This window comes from Nelumbo nucifera, chromosome 3 (genome assembly GCF_055504915.1).
Source record: "Nelumbo nucifera cultivar China Antique chromosome 3, China Antique-T2T, whole genome shotgun sequence".
NCBI lineage: Eukaryota > Viridiplantae > Streptophyta > Magnoliopsida > Proteales > Nelumbonaceae > Nelumbo > Nelumbo nucifera.
In genome coordinates this window covers 6,769,766-6,795,330 of record NC_142651.1, presented here as the reverse complement: position 1 = coordinate 6,795,330, position 25,565 = coordinate 6,769,766, and the positions used below count along the sequence as shown (strand labels likewise).

Sequence of the window (25,565 nt, the reverse complement as noted above, 5' to 3'; positions counted from 1 at the left end):
AATACGTTGAATCATCAATCTGATCAGAACTTTGCAAGTGTCATCAAATGATCTAAGACTCTAGACAGGATATATATAGCCTCCGGTGACTGCACTGGCACCCAAGGTGGAGGGCTGGAGGGCGCCACACCATGGCCATGACCAAAGCTATAAGAGAAGCTACTTCTGCTTCTATAAATAACCAACTACTCCAATTTCTGGTCATAAATTGGGCTTAATGGTCTCGTACTTATAAAAAGAAAGCCAGTTAGGCGCCCCATCGATCTCGTCCCAACTTTCTTATTTTTGTTTAACCATTCCAATTCAATTCCCATAACACTATCTCTATAGCAGGGCACAAGGGTAGAGCTCAGCAGTTGAAAATCCTATTCTTGCTAGTTGATTTCAACATGATGAAGAAGATCCTATTCTTACTAGTTGCTTGTTTTCATGTTCTCTCGCCCAATGCTGTGCAGCCTGCAATTGCGACGGAGGCCCTGCCTCTTTACACCGATTCCCGTTGGATCGTCGATGAAACCGGGAAACGAGTGAAGTTGGGATGCGTGAACTGGGCGTCACACCTGCAACCATTGCTGGCGGAGGGGCTCAACAAGCAACCATTAGACGTGATTTCAAAGCAGATCGTAGCAATGGGGTTCAACTGTGTTCGGTTTACATGGCCACTCTGGATGGCAACCAACGACACCTTATCCTCGATGACGGTCCAACAGTCGTTTGAGAGCCTTGGCCTCTTAGAATCCATCGGCGCTATAAGAGTCAACAATCCATCCATGCTCAATCTCACCATTCTCCAAGCTTTCCAGGTGATCCCTTCTTCTCTATATATTCATTAATTGTTGTTTTGTCTGATCCAAAAGCCTATTAATAGCAACTCGTTTCAAATAGTTAATTTGGTTTGGATGAGTACGTAGTTGAAATGGTTGTTACACTTACAACAAATAAATGGTGTCACTCTCACTCACTCAGACAGTGGTATCCAATCTTGGAGAGAATGGCGTGATGGTGATACTAGATAATCACATAAGCAAGCCCGGGTGGTGTTGTTCCAACACAGACGGCAATGGATATTTTGGGGATATCTACTTTGACCCGAATCTCTGGATCGAGGGACTGACCCGAATGGCCACCTTGTTCAATGGCACTTCCAATGTGATCGGCATGAGCTTAAGGAATGAGCTCCGAGGGCCCAACCAGGACGTAAGCATCTGGTACAAGTACGTATCTTCTCATTTCAGTTCTAATGACACCCCCCCCCACCCCACCAACCAAAAATAAATAAAAGGGTTTTCTCATAATGAAGACAAAACCCCATTAATGAACATAAGGTATCATGCTTCATTTTGACAGCAACAAATGCAATTAAAAACTCATCCAATTTGAAAAGCTTTAATCGAATGAAATTCGAATTTGAATTGGGACAAAAGAACTATCTACCTTTTCTGCAATGCTAATCCAATACACGCAATGTGAAAAGAACCAGTTTATCCTTGAACAAAAACACTAGCCCTGTCCAAACCGCGTTTGGTATTAATGAACCAACCCCCCCCCTGACCTCTCCCATGTACAGCCGATTAGGATGTTCATCGTTCGGTTAACTGAACCGTAGACTTATTTTTGAAACTGAACTGGGGTTATTGGTTTTGAAAAATCGGTAATCGCAATTGAATCGTCTAGCCAAGGCACGAGTTTGCTGTACGCCCACGCAATTGCATCAGAAGAATAACTTGTTTGATCGATTAAGAGGGCTTACAACTTAAGGCGGCGTTCAGTTTCAGGGCAAATAAATTTATACTGATGCAAAACTATGATAGTACAAATTATTTGGGTGTAAATTCTTGTTTAGTTTTTATTTCAAATCTTACCTTATTTTGTTTGATTTCAGCAAGGTTTTAAAAATCGACCTGGAACCAGAATTGTTCTGGCCACCTGTTTCCTGGTTTGACAGTTCAACCATCTGGTTCGAACCGATAGCTCATTCAAACTTAAAAAAGAAAAATGATTAAATAAGAATGGCCAAAACTGTTGAGCAGTCAAACAGGTTTGACAGTAAAATGGAACTGGTTGCCTGGACTGACAGTCAAACAGGTCGCTGTCCAAATCAATGGTTTTGGGCCAAGGACTGACCAGGTTAAGGGTGAAACGGAACTAGCTGCCTGGACGATTTCCAGTCCAAACAGTCTGACTGTCCGGATCAACAGTAGTTTGATAAACACTGGATTTCAATACAGATGAAGTAAAATAAGACCGAAGCAGTAAAACCCAAAACAAAATTAAATGAGAATTTGCATTCTTTTCATTTTCATTCCTATACATTTGTACTAGTGCAAACAAGCCTAAATTGTTTTTCTTGTTGCATGTTCTAGAGACAAATCAAAGCCATTTGGTTTGAAAACAGATCGTTTCTCAAAACAAAAAACATGTTTATGATTATGTATGTGTTTATACTAATTTGCCTTCCATTTTCATGATCATGGCATTAGGTACATGCAGCTTGGAGCTGAAGCGGTGCACAAAGCCAATCCCAACGTTCTCACTATACTCTCTGGTCTTGATTTCGACAAAGACTTGCATTTCCTCCACAATCAACCAGTGAATCTATCATTCACTCGAAAACTAGTATTTGAACTTCACTGGTATTCATTCTCAGATGGAAATGCTTGGGCGACTGGCAATCCGAACCAGGTCTGTGGAGTAGTTAATGCATTGAAGAACAAAATACTGTTTGTGCTGGATCAAGGATATCCATTGTTCGTCAGTGAGTTTGGGATAGATCTTAGGGGCACTAACGTGAAGGACAACAGGTACTCGAGTTGCATTTTTGGAGTAGCAGCTGAATTGGATTTTGACTGGGCCTTGTGGACTCTTATGGGAAGTTATTATCTGAGAGAAGGGGTTTTGGGCCTGGAAGAGGTTTATGGAGTTATGAATTGGGATTGGTCTGGGCCTCGGAATTCAACCTTCCTTCGAAGGCTTTCATCAATTCGATCTGCGTTTCGAGGTACATACAAATCACAAATCAACACAGTGCGTTAAACATGAAGTAGGAAAGGGACAATCTTCTATTGGATCTTATTTTCACATCTCCCACAGTAGAACCTGATTTTTGTTTTTCTGATTTTACTTTTTTTTCTATTAAATTTGTTGTCAAATGCAGGGCCAGGCCTTGATGAAGTCACTCCATACCAAATACTGTACCATCCATTGACTGGTCTTTGCGTCCAGAGAGCTTCACAAAAGAAGCAATTGAAGCTAGGCTCTTGTGACGAACCTGCATCGTGGATTTATACACCCGAAATGACTATAAAAGTGAAAGGAACAGGATTATGTTTACATGGTGATAGGTTGGGCGAACGAGCGAATCTTCAAGACTGCAATAGTCCGGGTTCGATATGGATGCCAATAACAGACTCCAAAATGCACCTTGCATCTAAGCTAGCTGGTGGTAGTACTGTTTGTTTGGATATTGATTCTAAGAACAAAATCATCACTAGTCCATGCCAATGCCTGTTGGGAGATCCTACATGTGACCCTGGAAGCCAATGGTTCAAAATAATTAACAGCACAAGAAGCTTGTAGGAAAGATCAAAGTATTACTGCAATAAGGTGCATCCACTCAATTAAGTCTAGGTTTAGATTATGTGGATAGTAGTTATAAGGTGCATCCACTCAATTAAGTCTAGGTTTAGATTGAAATTCAATCTAAACGGCAGAGTCGTCAAAATGAAAACTTTCATAAGTTTTAGTGTATGGCTCCATTTGTTCCAACATTAATGCCGAAAATTTTTATATATATTTTTGCCCCTTTCACGAAGGCTTTGTTATCTAGGCTTGGTTTGAGAAGAGTGCACATATTTGCATTTGCACTCTTCCCAAAATAGGTACAGTGCAAGCACAAATAAAACCTTATATAAGATATTCCTAAACCTTGTATTTACACTGTACATATAAAAATATAAAACCTTATGCCAATAAAAATATAAGGGGTAAAAATTAAAGTTTTGGCTGTAGAGGAATCAGAAATAATAGCTGGTGCATTTATATTGGTTTTATGTCCACCATAGGAGAAACTAACGCAGCCTTATTCTTGCTTAACAGGGAGTTGCATGAACGAGAATTACGTTGACAAGAACACTGAAAATTCAAGTAGAGTTCTTGCTTTTTTTTCTGGGAAAAAAATTCAAGTAGAGTTACAAATGTACATTTCATGTTCCCAGGAATAACATGCCAGCGGTGAAGTTTGGTAGGTAGATAAAAAATGCTCAATGACGAATAAATTTTTATCAGCTGCAGCATCCCCCCCTCTGAGCAACTGTTCCATCTCGTGCTCCTGTTGGACCTTGAGGACGCCCATACCCAACCTTGATCCCAGAAGACTGCAACCAGATCAAAGACCATGAAAACGATAAGCTTGTTTGCCAAAGAAATGCTTGGATGAAGATAGTGGAATTTTGTTTTCTTGATAAGTAGTTAGTCTGATGTATCCATCAAAAGGTTTTATTTGAAAATAGGTTTATTAGGATGGATATTGACAGCTCAAAACCCAAACTGTTAATATCCCCTAACTCTCAATATTTTGCATTTCGGTGGCCTTTGAAACGAATACAATACGCCCCATATCGGACATATTGCATAGACCTATAGATACTTCAAAGCAAAAAGGTCCAGGCTTCCTGGTTGTTATACCTGCTCACAACACTATGGGCAAATGATCCAAGATAGGCCATCAAAGATTTTCTTGTATAACATTTGAGTACATTACCTCCCATCTCAATCAATGAGGAATATGTCCAGCAAGACAAAGGAGCATTAGAGCCATTCTATCAAGGGAAGGTATATTAGAGTCATTCTATCAAGAAAACCCTGAACTCAAGCATATTGCTCCCATCCCCTTCCTGCTACACGCACAGAGAACAATGTTGAAATCACATAGTAAGCACCATGGAGCTCCCCAATTTTGCTGGATGGCCGCACAATTCTACACAAGAAACCATATGTAGGGCCCAATATACCCTTGTGAACATCCAAATTTCCCAGTCATCTACATTTTTTCAAAGAATATAAAATGAGAGTAATCCCACATTAAAACCCTATACTTCAAACGGTGGCTTGTCTCATAGAATAAGAATAACTCTAGAAGAATCAATTAATGGTTAAACTGCCCGCCCACCACTTCTAATATTCCAAATCTCATCTATTAATTGATATTCTGCATCTCCTTTAGTCTCTTGAAGAATTATTATGTTAATCCTCCACCTTCGCAACACTGATTTCATCATTTCCTTTTTTCTCTTTGGGGCTCCCTAGCCCCTAAAATTCCAAGATTTTATTATGTCTTGCCAAGTTTAATTAAATTTCTAACATGTGCAGATCTTTTTATAATATAAATTGTTAAGACATACCATTTTACATATTTTAGAAGTGTTAATGCTATAAAGCACATCTGTAAGTAGGGGTGTCAATTGGACTGGATTTGGTCCAATCCAATCCAGTCCAATGTGAGTCCATTACAATTTACAAATGGACCAGGTCCAATCCAATCCAATGAATATTTTGAACCATTTTGGACCGGTCCAATTCAACGTCTGGATCGTCCAATTTGTTCAAATTCGTTTTAATTTAGATTGGTTTCAGCCCAAACCCGGTCCATTGACACCTATGTTTTTATCTTGTATCAATGGACCAGATATTGGTTTAATCCAACCAAATCCAATATAAATTTATTATGGACGGACCAGGTCCAATCCAATCTAATAAATATTTTGGACTGGATTGGTCCAATCCAATATGTCTTGTTGGTCCGTCCAATCCGTCCAAATTGATTTTGGACTGGATGGGGTCCAATCCAAAACCAGTCCATTGACACCCTTATCTGTAAGTATCCATGCAGTATCCAGTAACCAATGTCCTCATTTCCTCACCCAATCTCCAGCTAGTTTAACACCTTTGGAATTGTCAATTTTAATGAAATCACCACAGATACCAATAGCCTTTAGCACTTCTAGGTTCCATAGGTGTTAGGGAAGACCCAATGCCCTTATCCATTAAGATTTAGGCAATTCATCCTTCGCCACTCAGCATTCTGTGCTCAAAACCCAACAGTCCAGACACAACTTCAACTTGCCAAACATCCATTTGCCTTTCATTAACACCCTATTAGCCTCCTTTTTCAAAGATAAAAGAGGAAATAAAGAGGTTATCTTCTATTGGCCACACTGCCACTTGAAATAAGGTACTCTATTTCTGAGACATCCAACTTTGGTCCTCCTGCCAAGGTGTTGGAACATTTTTTAAGTTTTATTTATTTTTTTTTCAAAACCGGTTCCGAGGGTTCAATTTAAGGCCCGACTACCCTCTGAACCGGTGGCTGACCCGATACAACCCCTGGAGGGGCGTATCGGTAAGCCATCGGCACGATACGTATCGATACTTTGAACCTTGCCTCCTGCAGCCATGGTGTTGGTTCTCTGAACCATCCTACCAAGCAATTTTCCATTAAGCTCTTCTAGGCTTCCACCCCTCTGAAATCCATGTACAGATAGAACAATTAAAGACCTACCTCTATCTGAAACTCACCCTCTAAAGGCCATTTTAATGCTCCAGCAGCCTCCCTATAGTTACAGTGCCCATGAAGATTGGGAGAATGTTTTATGATTTTAACATTTCCAAATTCCCTGCCCCTTTTTCCACCTTGTCTGTCCCTTGTAACAAAGTCAAGGAACAAACATCCTGCCTAGGGATGCAAACAAATCGGATTGGATTCAAATCAGGGTATATTTGAATCCGATCGGATCTGATAGGACTCGATTTGAATTTGAATCCTATCGGTATGTCAGATTTTCAAATCTGATCCAATCCAACTTGTTTTCTTTAAAAACTAATAAATTATTAAAAGAAAAATAAAATATACTAATTTAAATAAAGCAAAAACAAAAAGTATAAGTATTTTTTAATTATTTTCATCATATATATACATGTTTTTTATAAAAAAAAATAATATAACAATTTTATAAAATATAATATAAAAAATATATTTATAAATAAATAAATACCATATATATGTATTGTATATTTATAAATATATAACATATATCGGATTGGATCTACTCAGATTGGATAGGGGTGATCCGAATCCGGTCCAATTTCTGATTGGATTATATTATCTGATCCGATCCGAAGATCCAAACAGGGGTGATCCAACTTCAACCAAATCGGATAGGATCAGATTGGATCACAATCCGATCCATTTGCACCCCTAATCCTGCCTCACTTATACTCCAGCATCCTTTGTCCCCAATGTTCTAAAAAGTCCACTATCACAAGATAGTGGAATTTCTCCTTGTATGACATAATTGGATGACTTTAAGCTCCAACACACAAAGCTTCCAGGTAGATCAACAAGACACCGGGAGTATATGTCTGTATGTGTTTGGAGAAGTGGAGACATGTATGAAGGGGTTATTTTATGATCTCTACACATGATACACATATTTCAGGGATATCTGCCAATAAAAGATATGCTCACAAATTACAAAATCTCAACAAAATGCAGTGAAGCAAGGGAGTACTTCACCTCATTCGATACATCGAAGACACCTTCCTGAATCTTCTGAAGGATCTTTGCAGCAGTGTTGATGAAGGCCTGGAATTGTTTTTTCTAAAATTTGTTAATATATGAGAATTTGAAAGAAGAAGCCAGATGTGGTGTATAGACATAAAGCATACTTGAACGAAATCAGAACAAAATATAAAATGGATCAAATGTGGTCTAGATACAACCTCCTCAACATTTTGTGCCGTTCTTGCAGATGCCTCCATGAATATAAGTCCATTCTCCTTTGCAAATTGCTCACCTTCCTCTTTGCTAACAGCCCTTCGATGAGAAAGATCACATTTGTTTCCAATGAGCATAATTGTCATGTTAGGGTTAGCATGCTGCCGGGCATCCTCAAGCCAGCTCGCTAGATGATTAAAAGTCTCTCTCCTGGACAAGGATCCGAGAGCACTTCAGATAAAAGATTCAGAATAATCTGATCACCAACTTACTTAGAAAGGCAAATAATATAGCCTCCCCCCCCAAAAAAAAAAATAATAATAAAGTAAAAAAAATAATAATAATAAACACAAGCAAGACAATGAAACCTTATACCTGGTTATGTCATAAACTAGAAGTGCTCCAGCTGCTCCTCTGTAGTAAGACCTAGTGATAGATCTGAAAGATTCCTGACCAGCCTGCAAGAGGGCCCAAGTTTCTTGAATTAGATTGTTCATATATATCGGTTGAAGACCTAACGAGCCATTTGATATTCAATATTTGCAGAAGAAAAATTACTTTACAACAAAATAGCAGATTGATACATCCATTATTTCATCGATCAAGAATATTAAATACATTAAATAAATCAAGAAAATCGAACACAATGTACCAGACTTTACTCTCAAATTTTGGCAAATCTATTGGCAATTATCAACTTCTTGCAGTGTCATTTTACATGTCCCTCATGTCTGCAAATCAGACATCTGCTAGCTCCAATCTCAAATCCATGTGTCCCAAGAAACTTACTCTAATTATAAAAAATTAGAGTTTTCTTATTTATTTGATCATTCTTAAAAGGATAATTACTAGTTAAAAAATATATGCAAAAACACTAGCTTGGTTCTCTAAATGATTATTGAGTATAAGGGATAGTAATCACATCATTAAATGTTCAGAGAATCACTGAACAGAAGGTATATTTCCTGCAAACTAGAATAGCAAATTAAAGCTGAAGAAATAGAAGCCAATGTTGCATGGACTCCCTAAACTAGTGTCTATTTTGACCTCCTACATTCCCCAAATTCATAATGAACACTTCTGTGTGACACTTTCATTGTTCTCCTTCCTTATTTGATGTAATTGAACAGATAATGCACCTGATGATGCCGTATAGAACCTTAAATAAAATACAAAGGTAAACTTTTAGACATTTTTCTACAGGTACATGATGCCAGAATTCAAAATATAGAGACTGCATTAATAGTTTATTTATTAGTTGAACTTGTTTGAAAAGCAAAAAAGAAAACTTGCCAAGTCAACTCCCAGACATGTATCTGATTCCAATTCCTCTTATCCATGCCCATGCAACACTAAGAACTGCAAATCCCATCCACTTCAGGATAACAAATGCTTCCAGAAACATCAATTTATTCTATCCAGTTCAGGAGATGTCGAATTGAAAGAATACAACAACCACTCAATGGTACCTTGATAGTGCACCATCTACTGGCAACATCACACAATGGTTTAAAAGGCACACCTAGGCGCACAGGTTAGGTGCATTTAGGTCTGCACCTTGACTAGGCCCAGGAGAAGACCCTTTGAAAAGGTGTGCACCTAGTGCACTTTGCACCTTAGCTCAGGAGTGTGTGCCTTGGTTAAATTTTGCGCTTTTAGAAGGATGGTGGCTGGCTCAGGGCTCCACCCCCAACCCCCGGCCAAGACCCCTTGAGGCAAGCCCAAACAAGTAGATGTTAGGGTTTTAAATGCTTAATCCTTACCAAAACATAATCTTATAATTTTAATTATAGTTCCTTATCTTTTAAAAAATCTTACTCCCTTCACTCACCCACTGAAGCTCTGAGAACCCCCTTTTTGCTAATGTAGTTCATTCTTCTTAATACAAGACATTTTTTTAAGAAAAGGAACTATAATTAAAATTATAAAACCTTTTTTTTTACAAGGATTAAGAATTTAAGACCCTAACATGGACTTGTTTGGGTTTGCCTCAAGGGGCTTGGTGATCACAACTTTCACTTGGCACAAAAGCAGCTCAAAGAAGGTATAAAAGATGTTTAAAATCATGTATTGGGAAAGAAATAAAGAGACTGAAAGTTTGACATGCTTGAATTGTTATGTTTGTGTATTTTAATTTGAGCTAATAGGCTTTTCAAATCATTTAGTTTAAAATTAAAGTTTGCATTTTTAATTAATACTATTTTAACATTTTTAATTAATACTATTTTTACATTTTTTGCTTTTGTTTGCATTTTTTTAAAGTTTGCACCTTGCTTCAAAAAGGCATTCGCCTCACCTTGTGCTTTTAAAACACTAAGATCGCTTAGCATGTCTACCAACATGACCAGGGTATACATTTCAAATTTGAAGCAGGTCTTAACCTGAATTCAAACTGAAATTGTAACAAATTTTTGAAATCTGATAGAAGCCTCAAGAATTTTCATAACATCGATATTCCCAAAATTGAAAAAAAATGAAGTACTTTGTTTTTCACAAGATCTCTATTTTCTTATCATTCTACCAGTTCTTTTTTTGATATCTTTTGAAGGGCTACACAACGGGGGTAGCCTATACCCCAACCCATACCCCCCCCCCAGCCCAGGTGCAGGCAGGATTTGATCCCAAGTCTCCACTACAACCAGCAGGAGACCTTACCAACCAGCTGGTCCTATGCAATATGGAAGGTGCATTCTCAGATAAGACAGGAACCCCAAAGACCTCTAAAGTTTCCAAAAAGAGGTCTTTGTATCAAACCATCAAAGTGTTTCAATAGAGTAGTAGGAACACCAAGTCTTCATTCTGTATTTTAAGGGGGAAAACTTGCCATTGAAAATTCAAGAAGTTGTTTTCCATGTTTTCCCTAATTCTCAGTAACATTTTCTACGAATTCAAAATTTTAAATCAAGTACCAGAGAAATTGTAAAATCCTGAAAATTATCTTCTTTCTCAATATCTTCCTCTAAAAACAAGCATAGCCTTAATTGTCTTTTATTTTGGGAAAAAGAATTGTCATGTTAATTTTGGAATTTGTTTTGCTAGGAAAACAAATCTTAGCAAAAGTTGCAATGAAAGAGTATAATTTTGAAATTTCTCTATATATGAAATATGAGGTTAAGAAACTTAAGAAAAGAAGTCTACAAATATCCTTAATAGCGTTCCAAAAAGAAAAGAACAAAAGTTTGGATTGAGCTTTTTTACCCTTGTCTTTTCTTTCTGTTTGGTTCTCACCCTATAGGGTGACAACGCCTAAAAAAAGGAAAGCTTACTTTCTCAGTAGCACAACCATATTGCAATTTTGATTAAAGAAAAACATATAGTTCTGATTCTTGCACAATGAGAGGTGCCAGCCTTCACATCTGCCCTTCCAATTAGTCTATTAAATGTTCATCATTTCTCTATTGATTCTAGGGTTCTTTATCTCACTACTTGAATCTCGATTCCAGTGATAACCTTTTGTTTTCATTTAATTATGCTTATTTCGTTGCAATCTTAATTATATTTTCCATAGGACTTAATGATGGTCTTCTATCTCAAATGCAATTTAGTTTAGTTCTACCAAAAAAACCTAATTTAGTTCTCTACTCTAAAATTCTTTTTCCCCGTAAACAAATGTTTAAAACATGTGCTCTTTGAGTTTGAGTTCTATTTTTTTATAATCCTTTTTCTAGGTTTTCTATCTTTGTTTTCTGCTTATTTGTTTTGACCTTTGTTTTCAGCTTATTTGTTTTGACCCTATCAAGTTATTTCCTCCTAGGCACTAACCGAAAAGCTGTTAGGTTGGGTACCATTAATCAAGCAAGTCCAAATACTGGATTTGCTGTTTTCGTATATGACATAATATAAAAGTCCGTCACAATATTTCTGAACTCTGCTATGTACTCTTTTTTTAATGTTTTAAGAGAGGTTTTTGATTCATGAACTCAAAGCTAACCAATAATAGAAGTCATGGAAAGGAGAGAAAGAACATGTACAAACCGTGTCCCAGATCTGGAGCTTAATGGGCCTGCCGTCGATTGTGACCATCCGAGCACCGAACTCAACACCTATAGTGAGATCATGCACAGGCTGGAACCTCTTGTCAGTGAATTGCAAGAGTATACAGGATTTCCCCACACCTAAAAACACAAAGGAAGCAGAATTAGCGCTTCTACTTGGGGAACAAGTCTTTGTTCTTGGAACCAGAAAGGAGAAAGGAGGAGGGAAAACCCAAAAAAAAAAAGCAAAATAACAAGAAATAAGGAAGGCCGAAGAGAATTAAACTAACAAAGCAAGCAAGCATTTCTACATTACCTGTGTCTCCAATAATTATATACTTGAAAAGGTAGTCGTAAGACATGTCGACGACGAACAAAACCTAACCTATGAGACTTGAAATCAAAGTGTTGATACAGAGTGTGCGATTGCGAAGCAGAGAGCCAAAGGACAAGACGTCCGCAGAGTACAGACTCCCGGTCCTGGATGGAGTCAAGATAATGTTCGTCTTGATGACTTTACTTGATCAGGGAGCGGAAAAAGCGCAAGCAGCCAGCTAACAGACGCAGACGCAGACGCAGAGAGACCAATCAGTAATCACCATTCACCACTCAACAAGAGAGGAGTAGAAATGTAGAAGTGGAACCTGTGTAAATCATTACCGGCACGCCACGTAAAAGGCACAGTTGCGAATGAATCCAATACATAAAAAAATAAGGGATAAGTGATACGAAGCCGACGCCCTGCGGCTTGTGCACCTTTCCTTCGCCGAAAGCCTCGAAACATGTCGAAATTTCTCTGAAATTTCTTTTTTCATATGTCAAAAATTGTGGAAGTATATCACTGTGACGGTATCTGCTCTCACAAAATGTGCGCCTCACAGGCACATCCACCATGCATTGGGAACATCTCCCGTCAATAATAACTAATAAGTACACGGGATATGTTCCCTTGTGCAGTCCGGGTTGGTGTAAAACGGGCCCGTGGGCCGTCCCGAATGTTTTCTTCCCTTGTGCAGTCCGGATTCAATGTTTGGACTCGAAGGGATTTCCTCTTCGAGTCCATTTAAATTTTGACATGTCAATCTCTGCTCAATCGGCCATTACCTACAACCAATTGAAATTTTATGACTGTTAACAATATTTTTAAATAAAAATAAATTTTATAAAATTTTTGTAAACAGAATCGATAGCTCCATGCCAACCGGCTCAATGGTATTCTCGACCTGTTCGATGACTTCACATTCCTGTGCGGTATCTTCAACCCACTGTATTCCTCGTGAATCCGAGCAAGCCCACGAGAAGCTTCTAACACCACACCAAGCTAATCCTCGACATCCAGTTCATGGGCCACGAGCGGAACGATACGACAGGCCATACCGGCCTAGCCCTTTAACCTAAAACCCCAAACCCGGCATCGGTTGTGCCAGGCTATAACGACCCGTGAACCATCGGGCCTGGCCATGGGCGATACGGTTCGATTTACACCTCAACATTTTACTATTTTTTAATACTATTTCCTACTGCTTCTGATAATGAATACTTTTTATCTTTACCATTAGCATTCGTATTTAATCATGTGTAATATATAAATTCTTTAAAAACTCAAATTTTCCCTTTTTCCCTCTCTCTCCCTCTCCCTCTCCCTCTCCCTCCTCCTCCTCGTATTATTGTATGGGACCACCGTTCGGTTCCTGGGCCCTTGGCCATTGTTAATCCATGTATCAAAAATCAGGATTCTCTTTCTATCAAAAATAAAAATAAAAAAAATCGGGATCCTCCCAATTTAAAGAAAAAACAACTGTTATTCAAAAAATAAAAATGTAAGTCACCCTAATCGGATGATTTTAACCATATGATTTAGTTATAACATCACGCCATGTGTCAAAAGAAAATAGGTGTAATTACTATTTTACCCATTCTCATGCTAATGTGGCATTTCCATGAATATTCTTCAGAGAGGTTGTTGGTCCTAGGGGTGTCCATGGTTTGGTTAATTGAACCATGGGCAATTTTTGCAAATTGATCCGATGGTATCGGTTTTTCCATTTCCCCAAATCAAAACCGGACTGATACCACCGGTTAATCGGTCTGCTAGTTTCGATTTTTGACTAGTTTGGTTATTCGATTTTTCAGTTTTTTATATTTATAATATGTATTATATAAATATGTATAATATTATATTATAAATAATAAATAATAAATAATAAATAATAAATGATATATAATATATTTATAAATAAATTATTATAAATATAATATAAGTATATATTTATATATATAATGAATTTATATTTATATATAATATATAGAAAATATGTGACATATATTAAAAATATATATAATATAAATATATATAATATATATAATATATAAATGGCCGTTTTTTTATAGATTAACCACATTTTACGATTTAGTTTTCTGGATTTGATTCGATTTTTCATGCACACCCTAGTTGGCCTGCAAAGTTTTCCCTCCTATTTGAGACTTTATTTGTGAAGTTTCTTCAAATTTTTCTCCACCGTCTATTCAGAATGCAATAAAATCAGAATTTTATGATCTTTTGTTATTGGACAGGTGGGGCAGGCCGCGGTCGTGGGTTACCCGACCGAGTTATTAACCATATGTGGATTGAAAATCCAAATATGATTACATAAACACATTATCCAAATACGTGATAATTAGATCGAGTTGTAAAGTTTCAAGTATCACTTAAAAGCCTACTAGAGGTGGGCTAAATACACGGCATTTTAATAGCCATTAAAACTGACATTAAAGATGTAATAAAATGACTTTTATACCCTTTCTCAAACAAAGAATTAGAGGATAATTTTAGTCCAAAAAAGTTTCACATTGCACTTACACTTTTATATATAGTTCTTTTTAACCCACAACCATGCTAATGCGTTATACACATGAGGCTTCAAATACCAGCCCAAGCTGTTTTTTTCAAACACCAAACTTCCCCATCACCATTGGCATTGGAAGGGTCCTAAGTGCTAACTAGTAGATTATTTGAGCAAGGATAACCAAAGACTAACCATTTTGATTTTAAGGCTCAGTTTGGAAAGAGTACAAATATAAACATGTACAATGCAAATACATACAAAATAATACAGAATACAAGGTTTTGTACTTTCCTTTTATAAATGAATGAATTTTAAGCACCGAAGAAAAAGAGTACAAGCATCCCAAGGAGAGGCATGAGATGCAACCTCATTTCCAGACTTACTAAAACAAGTTACAAACTAGCAAAAAAAGACTTTTCTTGGATACCCCTTGCTTGGCCAAAGAATCAGTCATAGTATTTGCTAACCAGCTTACCCATTTAACATCAACTCTCATATTGTTGGTTAGCCACTTCACTTTTTTGAAGAGGCCTCTATAGCCCCAAATAGTAGTATTCGGGTTTAACAACCATCCTACTACCAAGTTGGTTAGCAAGTTGGATCCCCTAAATAGCAACTAGCAACTCAACTCTTGTAGAGTCTCCAACTCCCAACGATCCTAAGAACAAGGAAATAATGTTGCTGTCCTTATTCCTTAGCACACCCCTACACCCGAAGGCCTAAGGTTACCTTGGCTGCTCCTATCGAAGTTCAGTTTAATGACACCTTCTGGAGGAGGTTTCCACTCTACCACCCTTCCATTCCTCTTAGTAGAGGTATTAGTCACTTCTAGCCAATTCCTCCAAAGATCATCGAAGGAGAATTCAGCAAACAAGGCCAATATCTTCAACCAAAGGATTACTCTAGTTAAGATACATTCCTTCACTTCAGAAAAACTTCTTTCCTTCTCTAGGAAAGTTCTAGCATTCATTTCCTCCCAAAAAGTCCATAATATAACTGCCTTGATGCATTTCCACATGATTTTACCTCTTTTTGTGTGTCACCCAAAAGTAGATGGATTAAACAACATGCTTACATCAGACGGCAGGTTCCACCTACATCCAAATAAACTAAAGCTCCAACTCCATAAGGTTGCAACAAAGGAGCAAAAGATCAGTAGATGGTAATAGTTCTCATTTTGGGCCTTACATATGAAGCAATAGTTAGGGGAGAGGCAAAGATAATGTCTCTTCTTTTGCAAGTTTTCTAAAGTGTTGATTTTCCCATAGAATACTTCCCAGCAAAAAACAACAATTTTGGGGGGAGTAGGTCTTATCCGGACTTCTTTAACTAGGAAAACCAAGGGGTTAGGGTTAGCAATGAGGGATTTTAGAAAGAAAGCACAAGGTCCCTTTTGGAAGAGGGGTCCAAACTCTTTGATCAGATTTTGAAGCAACTTAGAAATACTAATCAATTCAGCATCCCTTAATCCCCTACGAAAACCAAAGTTCCAATTTAAAGACAAGGGAAGTACCGGACTAGGGAAAAAACTTTGAAATAGGCTCATTTTTGTAAAGAGATAGAGAGAATAGAGAGAGGGAAAAAGATCCTTGAGGGGTTGGCTACCCACCCAAACATCCTCCTAGAACCGAATAGAAGTACTAGAGCAAGTTTCATACCTGATAAACCTACGGAAGCAATGGAGAATACCATGTATCATCTTCCAAGGAGTTTTGAGAGTAACTCGACAAGATATTCCGACATCCCAACCATTCTTTGAGCAACCATGAATGCTTAACACCACCTCATGCCATAATCTCTCCCTATCCAGAGGCCATCTCCATAGTCACTTCTTTAATAAAGCTTCATTCTTTTAAACTATATTTCCTAACCCCAAACCTCCTTCTTCCTTACTTTTATTGACCATCTCCCATCTAATTAGATGATCTTTCTTCACCTCTCCTGGTTACCACAAGAAATCCCTTGTTACCTTTTCCAATTCCTTAGCCTCCTTTGGGGGAATCCTAAAGACTGAAAGGAAGTAGGTTGGAAGGTTGACAAGTGTTCCCTAATCAAAGTTACTCTACCCCCCCATAGATTCGTTTTCTAGGCTACCAAATATTTCCCAAATTTCTCCACAATAAGGGACCAGAAGCTATTCTTTTTAAGATTTGCACCTAAGGGAAGCCCTAAGTAAGTCAAAGGCCAATATGAGGTGGCACAACCTAAGCGAGATGCAATGGACTCTACCTCCCTATCCTCCAAATTTATTCCAGCAACACAACTTTTTTCAAGGTTTATCCTAATATTGGAATCAATCTCAAAGACCTTATTAGATTCTTAAGATTGCCCACCTTTCTTAAATCACTCCCCTCACAAAAAATAATAATATCATATGCAAACTGAAGGTTGATCACCATAACACTTCTTCCTAATCCCCAACCCCTAATTAGCTCTCGTTCATTTGCTTCTTGAGATCAATCTACTAAACGCATCAACAACAAGTGTGAAGAGGAAGGGAGAGTGGGTCACATTGTCTTGGGCCTCTATTGGCTAAGAAGAAGTCCTTGACCACTCCATTCACCAAGAGTAATGACAGGAAGTTAGGCAACTACTTATCCAATGACACCATTTGTCTTCAAATCCTTGCCTTCTTAACACCAATAAAAAACTCCAATCCACTAAATCATAAACCTTTTTCTAAATCCAATTTACACACAAACCCTTAACTACTTGATCTCCACATTTCCTCAATATTTTCATTTGTCAATATCTTACAAATTATAGTCACCAAATTGATTGGCCTAAAATCCTTGGGATGTTTAGCACCAATCTTTTGGGGAACAAGAGCTAAGAATGTAGCATTGAATACATAACTCACCATATATTTATCCTCAAATTCTCTAACAACCCCTATTAAATTTTCTTTGAATATGTCACAACAATCTTGGTAAAATGCCATTATAAAACCATCTGGCCCTAAAGCCTTAACTCTATCCATAGAAAAGACAACCTATCTTGTCTTCTCTTCCTCAATAGTTCTTACTAGCCATCCCATGGCCAATATTAAAATTGATCAATTTTCCCATGTTTTTTATAGGTAAAGTGCAATTCCCATGAAAATAAAATCTCCTAAATAATTTTTTAGCAATTTACCTGAAAAAAATTTACTCACCTGGGGATTAAGTAAATAAGACTAGAATGGCCATGGAAAGAGGACATTGGCCAGACTATGTAATAGTAAAATGTTCTTACCATAAAAAATAAATTAAAGATTCTTCAAGAAATTCTCACTTCTCATCTAGCAAAATAACATGAATAAATGTACTTATCCGGATAATATTTTTTTCTCGGGTAATACTACCCAATTAAATGCATTTACCCAAAGGTCCCGAATAAATTAACTCAACTGCCAAATGAACTAGAGTGTTGTAATAAAAGGAAATTCGTCAAAAAATAAATACAACATAAACAGTGCATTACCAGACTAACCTTAAAATCATCTTATTATGCTGGCCTTACATGCCCAATGTTTTCCTTGGGGCTTGGGGCTTGAGCCCCATCTAACGGTGAGTCCCGATTAACTCACTCACTATAAAGGTGAAAGGGTATGGCCGTATGGGGCCCCAGACGGCCAGACCCAATCCAAGATAACCCCAGATTCAAGATGTTCCCGTAAAAATTGAAAATAATGATTAAAAAAGTAGTTTAGAAAAGAATAATTATTGTCACATACTCGCATTACGTTCTTATTTTTCAGTTCAATCACGAATCCATAGAATTATGAAACTACTTTAGCAATAAATGTTTATATGAAAATGCAATATAAATTCTGAAAAAAAAAAACAAAACCCAAAATAGAATAGGAAATGGATCTACGCTAGTATTGACCGAGAAGGGTGACGAAATCGAAAAGTAACGAAAATACAGTACTTAACGTTGGTTTAATTTGAGTTCTAAAGTACATTGTTACCATTGCAATCTTTATAGATAGGCTCTGAAAACAAACTGAGAAAGGTAAAATCAAACTTCCACTATGAAATACGGGTCGTGGTTGGGGCATTTCACTCTTCCATTGCATCATTTCCTTCGATAACTTCCACTTTCTCCTTCAACGGAGTAATCTTTGTTGTCAAAACCTCTGTCACCATAAAAAAGGTCAACAGAAATAGAGCATGTTAGCTTGGCATTCAATAACATATTGTAATAATACGGAGGAAGATGGGATTTAACGATATCAACACCAAAAGGGAACAAGAAATTGATAGTCTGATAGACATGTTACGCACACTTGTCATAAATCACACGATTATGTAGATTGTCATAAATCCAAGCACGTCCACATAACACTTAAACTCTTGGTGAAGTCTTTTTAGAAAGATTTTCCAGCAGCCAAGATGGCCAAAAAACATATTTAATTATTCAGCTTTCGGGGTATTGTTTTTAAAGACAGAGATCGTTTGACAAGTGATTAGGTCTACCAGGCATTTAAAAACGCATTTAGAAGCTATTTATCACGTTGAAACTTGAATGACCAAAAAAAAACTTCATTTGAAGCTTCCCGAAATTGGTCTTTTTGGGCCTTTCCATGCATACATCTTTTGGTCTTACCAGCTTTTGATTACCAAACGGAAAAAGACTGGTTTTCAGTCTTCCAAACTTGCTGAAGCCCAGAAGAATACATGAAAAGACTTTGGAGTTTGGAGTGATTAACTTGCCGAAGCAGGGAAGAAGAAATCACTGGCCAGAACCAAAGAGAAATAAGAATTCCTGAGACAAGAGTTTGGAGTTTTAAGTGATTGAATTGCAACTGGTTTCAGCTGGAGAGGGCTGTTAAGATGTTGATGGTGGCACAAATAACAAGCGAGTCAACAGTAAACCTAGATCTGATTTACTAGTTGTCATTGACATCTATCCCTCTCTCCAGAATGTGAAATAGGGAACTACAGCTATGTTTTCAGTTCTTATGTAATGGGGGACATGTTGGGGGACTCCGGACTCATAAAATTTACATCAAGGTATGAACCTTTGCCCATTGAACAATCCAACGATCCAGTTTCAGCTGTAGAGGGCTGCAAGATGTTGATGGCGGCACAAGTGAGTCAACAGTAAACCCTAGGGCTATAGGTTTTCAGTTGACTCACTTGTGCTAGGACATCCAGCTCAACAGTTTGCCAACCAATTTTCTCCCCAGGTGACAGGTCAAATGTTGTAACCATCCAGGTCAATGACAAGTTGAAAACATTTGCTTAGACCACACCCCTTCTCGATTGACGAATTTTATGACCAACCAAAATCAACTGATCAGATGGTTAGAATCAGCTAGTTTATAGTTATTGGAAGATCACATATCATACTGTCATGACTTTTCAGATGATGTATCAGTTGACTGCAAGAACAAATTATTTATTTACTTCATGCACCACACCCCTAGACATGACACAAGATTTCCAGCAGTTTTTTTTTTTTTTTGCAAAATTGAATCAAGTTGAGTGTAAAAATAAAAACAAGTGAATAAACTAATATAGACATTTTAATTTGAACTTCAAACATTACCACTTATGCTTGACAAATAAATAAGCAATTCCATGTGATATATCAGTGAAGGTAATTACTAACCAGTCAGACCCTTGGGGAAAGTGTAGCCTTTAGAACTGACATAGGTCCTAGGGTTTGGCATCTGGTGGTTCCTCAGGTACTCTTTGTGCCCCTGCATTACCAGCATTAACAAAAGAAATATATAGCTAAATAAGATAACAAGTCAAGAACTACTTTCCAAATGTGGGATACAATGAGGATAAACAAACCTTGGTTATTACGCAGACATCAACATTGCTTCCACTGCCCAAGTCATTGAAAATACCAGAGCATATAGCCTCACATACAAGCTCTATTCCCTCTTCTCTCTGCAAAGAAACACCCAAAAACCTAAATTTCCAGAATCATGAACTAGTGTCATTAATTCTCTAGAACCTTGGGATCCAGCATTAAAATGAAAGGAAACTTCTTTTCCCTACTAAAGATCACAAGGAAAGTACTAGTTGTTCAATCTATTTGATAGAAAAAACAAAGATGAACATTCTATAGCAAACCACCACCATGCTATCACTTACGATGTGGATCCAATATCCACCAAAATTCCGGAAGGTTCATGTTGAAAATTCGAGATTGAATTGTTGAGGGCATGTAAGTCCTCCATGCTGGATTGTTTATAAATAGGATTATACATCACAAGTGCATTACAACTATTTAATTGAACTAATAGCAGACAGACTTACAGTCAGGCCTTCTCTGAACTTTGACTCAAAGACAGCCATTGCAGCCAAAGAACCCGAACCCATTGTAGCAAATGGCAGAGTGTCAGTTGAGCCATGAGGGTATATCTGCATCACAAGGCATTCTTGTTATAAAGGTCAACACATTGTTAGAACCAGAAAAGATGGGGTGTTTTGGATGCCTAAACTTACTGTGTGCAAATGTGGTCCAGTGATGTCAACTCCACCAAGTACCAAAGCAGCACTAACATATCCTTGGTAACTAGACAAAAGGTGAAGCAGTTAGACACAAGTAGGATATGCTTCCACTACGTAAAACTCAAATAATGCTATGACAGCATTCCGGATTTTTCTTTTTTTTATTCGTAAAATGTTTTAGTTTTTTATCTTATCAGTACTCAAGTGACAAATATTTACCTGAAAAGATGAGACTTTAGAAGGGTAAGAGCTGTAATAACCCTTGATTCTCGACCAGTATGATAACGATGTAGCTGCAGCTGGGAGCTAACCATGTCTAACAAAAGACAACTATAAATGAAGAATCCACATGACAATATACTGATAAAAAAAACCCACATGACAATAAAATATGAAGGATATTGTTCCACGGCAGTGTAACTATTGTAAAACCAAATGCATGTTATGATGCAAACCATAATAAATCTTGAAAAATACCTGTTACTGCTTCAGTATCAGCAGCAGTCCCTGCTCCACAACAATAAATATTAGGTGCAATGTAATGGATTTTCTCACAGTTCTTGTCACAAACTATGGGCCCTTCGGTGGCTCTTGTATCTGCTCCAAGAATGACACCATCCTGACGATAATTTCAAATTAATAAACCCAAAGAAAACCCTGTGATCCAAGAATTAGAACCTATATCTAATGAAATAAGAAGACATCAAATAGGATCAAGGCTCAGATGATGAAGATGAGGATTATGATAAAATAAAAGATGCATGAACAAGCCTCCTTGTAGTTATACCAAGAAGATCAAGAATTATCAATTTTGATGTCAATAACACTCATGCTGGAAAAAAACTTTCTTTATTGAAAAAAATCACAGAAAAAATTTGCATTGTTGTTCTAATGACAATCTATGTTAACTAGAGGGAGATAAGAGGCATCAGAAATAGAAGTTGGGCACTATATGTACGTATGTATAGACTTTAATATTTAGATTTTAGTGTTCAAATATGTATCCTTGTCTTCCCCTTTACAAATAATGTAATAACTGATGGAAAAGTGAAGAAACAAAATGTCAAAACCACATATTTCCAAACAAAAGAGAAGGTAACATCTATTCCACCTTGCAGGAGCAAATAAAAAAGGATTCAATCGACAAGGCCCCTATTGGTTGTTCTGATCATATCTTTAATCTCCTTAAAACATGGAGGAAATGAACTATTCCATTCATTCTAGCAGTAGCACCAATTAGTCTACTCCTAATTATTGAAGAGTCCTCCAAGGAGATTGCTACTCACACAGTGCCAAGATAGATTCTCAGCGATCACTTGCTAGTTGCTACTTTCTCTCCATTTGTTTCCATGAGACAAACCTAAAAATCTCGGTATAGGTCTGTTGGACCATGCAATACATCCTTCTATTGACTGATGTGATCCTTCTACTCCCACCTGAAGTGCAATGTGCTTGTAAAATTCTTGGAAATTTCTTCACTACACAGTTCCAACTAAAGGCCCTTAGCTGCCTTTCAATTACCCATCATTGCAACCTTAGATTGCTGCATCAATATTTACTTTCGAAGCCCTCTTCCATAGCCTATCATTCCCCTGCCTGAAACACCATAGCAACTTCTCAAGGAGGGACAAATATAGAGGACACCTTCTGCCGCTAGAAAACACATCCAGTGCAACCAAATGCACTTTTTGTGTTGTTTTTGTTTTTGATGTGCAAAGTGCACTTTCTATTTTCCTAAAAAAATTCAGTAATTTTTTCACTCTCTTATTTTCTTGGCAACCAAAGGAAGCTTAAAACCTAATTAGAAAACAAGAAAAACTGGGAGACAAATTAAGTGGAACCCATGATGATCAACTTTTTTAAAATGTCTGATATAAAACTCTCCAAATTTCAATGAAAATAATGGTCCCTTCATAAGTATTTTTTTATCTCTGTTTGCCAACCAAAGGATTTGCAGAAAGTGGGGCTAGATCACAACTTCGCATACTTTCTTTTAAAGCAATTAGCCATGATTGCGTATTTACGTTCTTAACCATGCCAGATCTACCAGAGGACAGCATATTCCTCCCAAAACCCAGTCCTAAGACACATTCCCACCTCCAATCAAGTATTATTTTTCATCCATCAGGAATTCTCATATTCCAAAAGAAGGTGCCTTTCTATGTGGTATCTACAAATTAATCCATGCACTTCCAAAGCAGCTTAAATTTCAATTTACCAATGAAACAAAGATGCAAGCAGTAGGTGGCAAAGGTGGATAACATGAGCCAAATACTTTGAGCCTACAAATTTCCGATTTCCACTGCAGAGCTATAAACATTCAAAAGGTCAACGACCCACACTCTATGCACCAACGCCCGCCCGTGAATTGGCATCAATTCCGAGCTGGCACCTACCCTGGCAGTACTTTGAGCCTACAAATTCTGACCCTGGGCTGATCGGTCATTCTCCCAATAAATAAATGACCTTCCTATTGGATAAATAGCTGTTCGTCCAGGATGCTATCATTCCTTCCAAAAACTGTAACCTAGATACCTGTATTTACACTTTGATGCCTAGATTTCCTGTATATGCCTAGCATACCAGTGTTGGAACAATGCATATGAGACTAGAAACTGCATAGACAATTCTAGGTGAACTCTATAGAATTAATGCTTTTAAGGTATGTAAAATGGTATGATTTAGAAAATTATACCATAAGAAACTGTATACATTAGAAATTTAATAGAATTTGGAAGGACATAAGTCTTGAGAAATGATACTTAGCTTCAAAAACTAGACAGAGAAGCATGATATATCTACATTATATGGAAATATACATATTTATGTCCATATGGACCATACCTCATCTGGGATTTTAGGAAATGGAGAGTTATGTAACCATCTCCTGTATATGTGTTCATGTTGCTATCTGTATCTGGGCATCAATAGGTTCTACAACCCAAGCAAAGATCTAGCTACCCTATAACACTCCACCTTACCCAATGAGGCAATGACCACTTCATGCACAATCCCCAATATTGAAGTCAAATATACACTCCAAAACATGCACACCATAAAGCACTATACCAAGTTCTTTAAAGAACCTTCTTAAACCAAATTCCCATTGGTTTGAATTTTACATATTGCAAATTGCATCTTATCCCTCTACATGTCCTGTTATAATTACTCTTGGATGGGAGGAATATTAGTTAAAATTCAATAAGCACAGCTGCACTTGTCAATATCTAATTGAATCTGCCATCCGAATCTGAACCTGTTTTATACAGGGAAGACAGGCATTAGATTATATAATCCTGTTGTATTTCCTTCTTTAATAGAAACATAAAACGCTAAACAGCCTACTAGCTTAAAGCATTGTTCTAATTGTAAATTTTTAATTATAAAGTATCATCTATGGTAAATTTCAATTTTAGAATGCAGCATTCGTTACAATGCCATGGAAACCTTCAGACGGAAAGAATGAGCAATAAATGGCACTCTTTAGACAAACGGTATTGTAAATCACATACCTTGAAAACTAGACCAACAATGGTAGTTCCAGTCTTCCGAAAAGATGGTGGGTGAACACCCTTTGAAATGAGCATCTCATTTCTTCTGCAGAGATCAAAACTAAACCCACCCTTGGGAGGAAGATCAACAACTGCTTTAGACATATCTGATTTCCGATGAACCTGCAAAACAAAGCGCTTAACAACAACCATGTGTAAGTGATCATAACATGGTTTAGTGTCAGACCCTCAGTAAAATGCACATAAAAATAGAGTGTGAAAGGCGACGAGACGAGAATATGTGATTAAAGAAATTAAGACAACTACATCAAAATAAGTAACCTTAAACTAAACATGGTTATTAACCACAAAGGAGAACAGGAGTGAGAAATCCAGATTCTAGATTTGGGAAAATTGAAAGAACATATACATCGTGACTTGCATGGTTAAGAGAAAAGAAAATGAATTAGCGGAGAATAAAATTACAGAAATAATGGTACAATTTATACGAAATTGAAAGAACCCATTATAGCGTCTGCATTGACGAAGCCCTAGGTTTTAAGCTTTCAATTACAGGATCGATTAAACTAAATATCGACAATCCTTTCTTTTTCCCCTCAAAACCCTATAATAATCAACCAAGCCGAAACTTACAAGAAATTGGAGACGCAAATAGATTGCCCGAGAAATAGTTCAACCAGACTCAGCTCAAGATGCTTAGAACACAGAGCGAGGACAATAGTTGCAGACTTGGAGCAGAAGAAAGGGAGGGTTCTACACTTATTTTGCGATTTTTCTTCCGGTTTTTCAACTTTCCTTTAAAATAGACCTGCTCGTGTACCTACTATTACAGACCTTGAACTCTTATCTCGAAATCAGAACCGTAGATTAACACTTTCAAAACATGATCAGGACCCATCATCACGCATCACAGTGTTAACATCCTACTGTGAGAGTATATATGCTATTCCTACCGTGCGTACTTTATAAAAGAAAGAGCAAGGTTTAGCTGTTCAGCAGGCTGAATCAAT

At 37.3% G+C, this 25,565-nt stretch overlaps 3 protein-coding genes across 7 annotated transcripts; 1 reads left to right on the top strand and 2 right to left on the bottom strand.

Moving 5' to 3' along the window:
• LOC104593037 (glycosyl hydrolase 5 family protein-like) lies at positions 1-3,811 on the top strand. The gene is made up of 4 exons (XM_088900177.1): positions 1-803; positions 967-1,214; positions 2,481-2,998; positions 3,155-3,811. The coding sequence occupies exons 1-4, from the start codon at positions 390-392 to the stop codon at positions 3,574-3,576; spliced, it is 1,602 nt and encodes a 533-aa protein (XP_088756303.1). The 5' UTR covers positions 1-389; the 3' UTR covers positions 3,577-3,811.
• On the bottom strand, positions 3,391-12,345 carry LOC104593038 (ras-related protein RABB1b). Of its 4 annotated transcripts, XR_016083781.1 has the most exons (7): positions 12,062-12,345; positions 11,747-11,886; positions 8,147-8,229; positions 7,777-7,981; positions 7,571-7,639; positions 4,760-4,975; positions 4,133-4,373 (listed from the first exon to the last, which is right to left on the bottom strand). XR_016083781.1 is itself a non-coding variant. In XM_010252683.3 (6 exons), exons 1-6 carry the CDS (start codon positions 12,105-12,107, stop codon positions 3,518-3,520), a joined length of 555 nt encoding a protein of 184 aa, XP_010250985.1. In that variant the 5' UTR covers positions 12,108-12,345; the 3' UTR covers positions 3,391-3,517. The 4 variants fall into 4 exon arrangements, 3 of the variants coding, with proteins under 3 accessions (XP_010250985.1, XP_010250984.1, XP_088756305.1); XM_010252683.3 differs by lacking the exons at positions 4,133-4,373; positions 4,760-4,975 and adding an exon at positions 3,391-3,529; XM_010252682.3 differs by lacking the exon at positions 4,760-4,975.
• A 6,085-nt stretch (positions 12,346-18,430) lies between these two features.
• Positions 18,431-25,565, bottom strand: LOC104593036 (proteasome subunit beta type-7-A-like). 2 transcript variants are annotated; one of them, XM_010252675.3, is made up of 9 exons: positions 25,189-25,565; positions 24,556-24,732; positions 21,521-21,662; positions 21,263-21,359; positions 21,038-21,107; positions 20,849-20,953; positions 20,378-20,476; positions 20,190-20,280; positions 18,431-18,711 (listed from the first exon to the last, which is right to left on the bottom strand). In XM_010252675.3, exons 2-9 carry the CDS (start codon positions 24,697-24,699, stop codon positions 18,635-18,637), a joined length of 825 nt encoding a protein of 274 aa, XP_010250977.1. In that variant the 5' UTR covers positions 24,700-24,732; positions 25,189-25,565; the 3' UTR covers positions 18,431-18,634. The 2 variants fall into 2 exon arrangements, with proteins under 2 accessions (XP_010250977.1, XP_010250978.1); XM_010252676.3 differs by having other exon boundaries at positions 24,556-24,717; positions 25,189-25,327.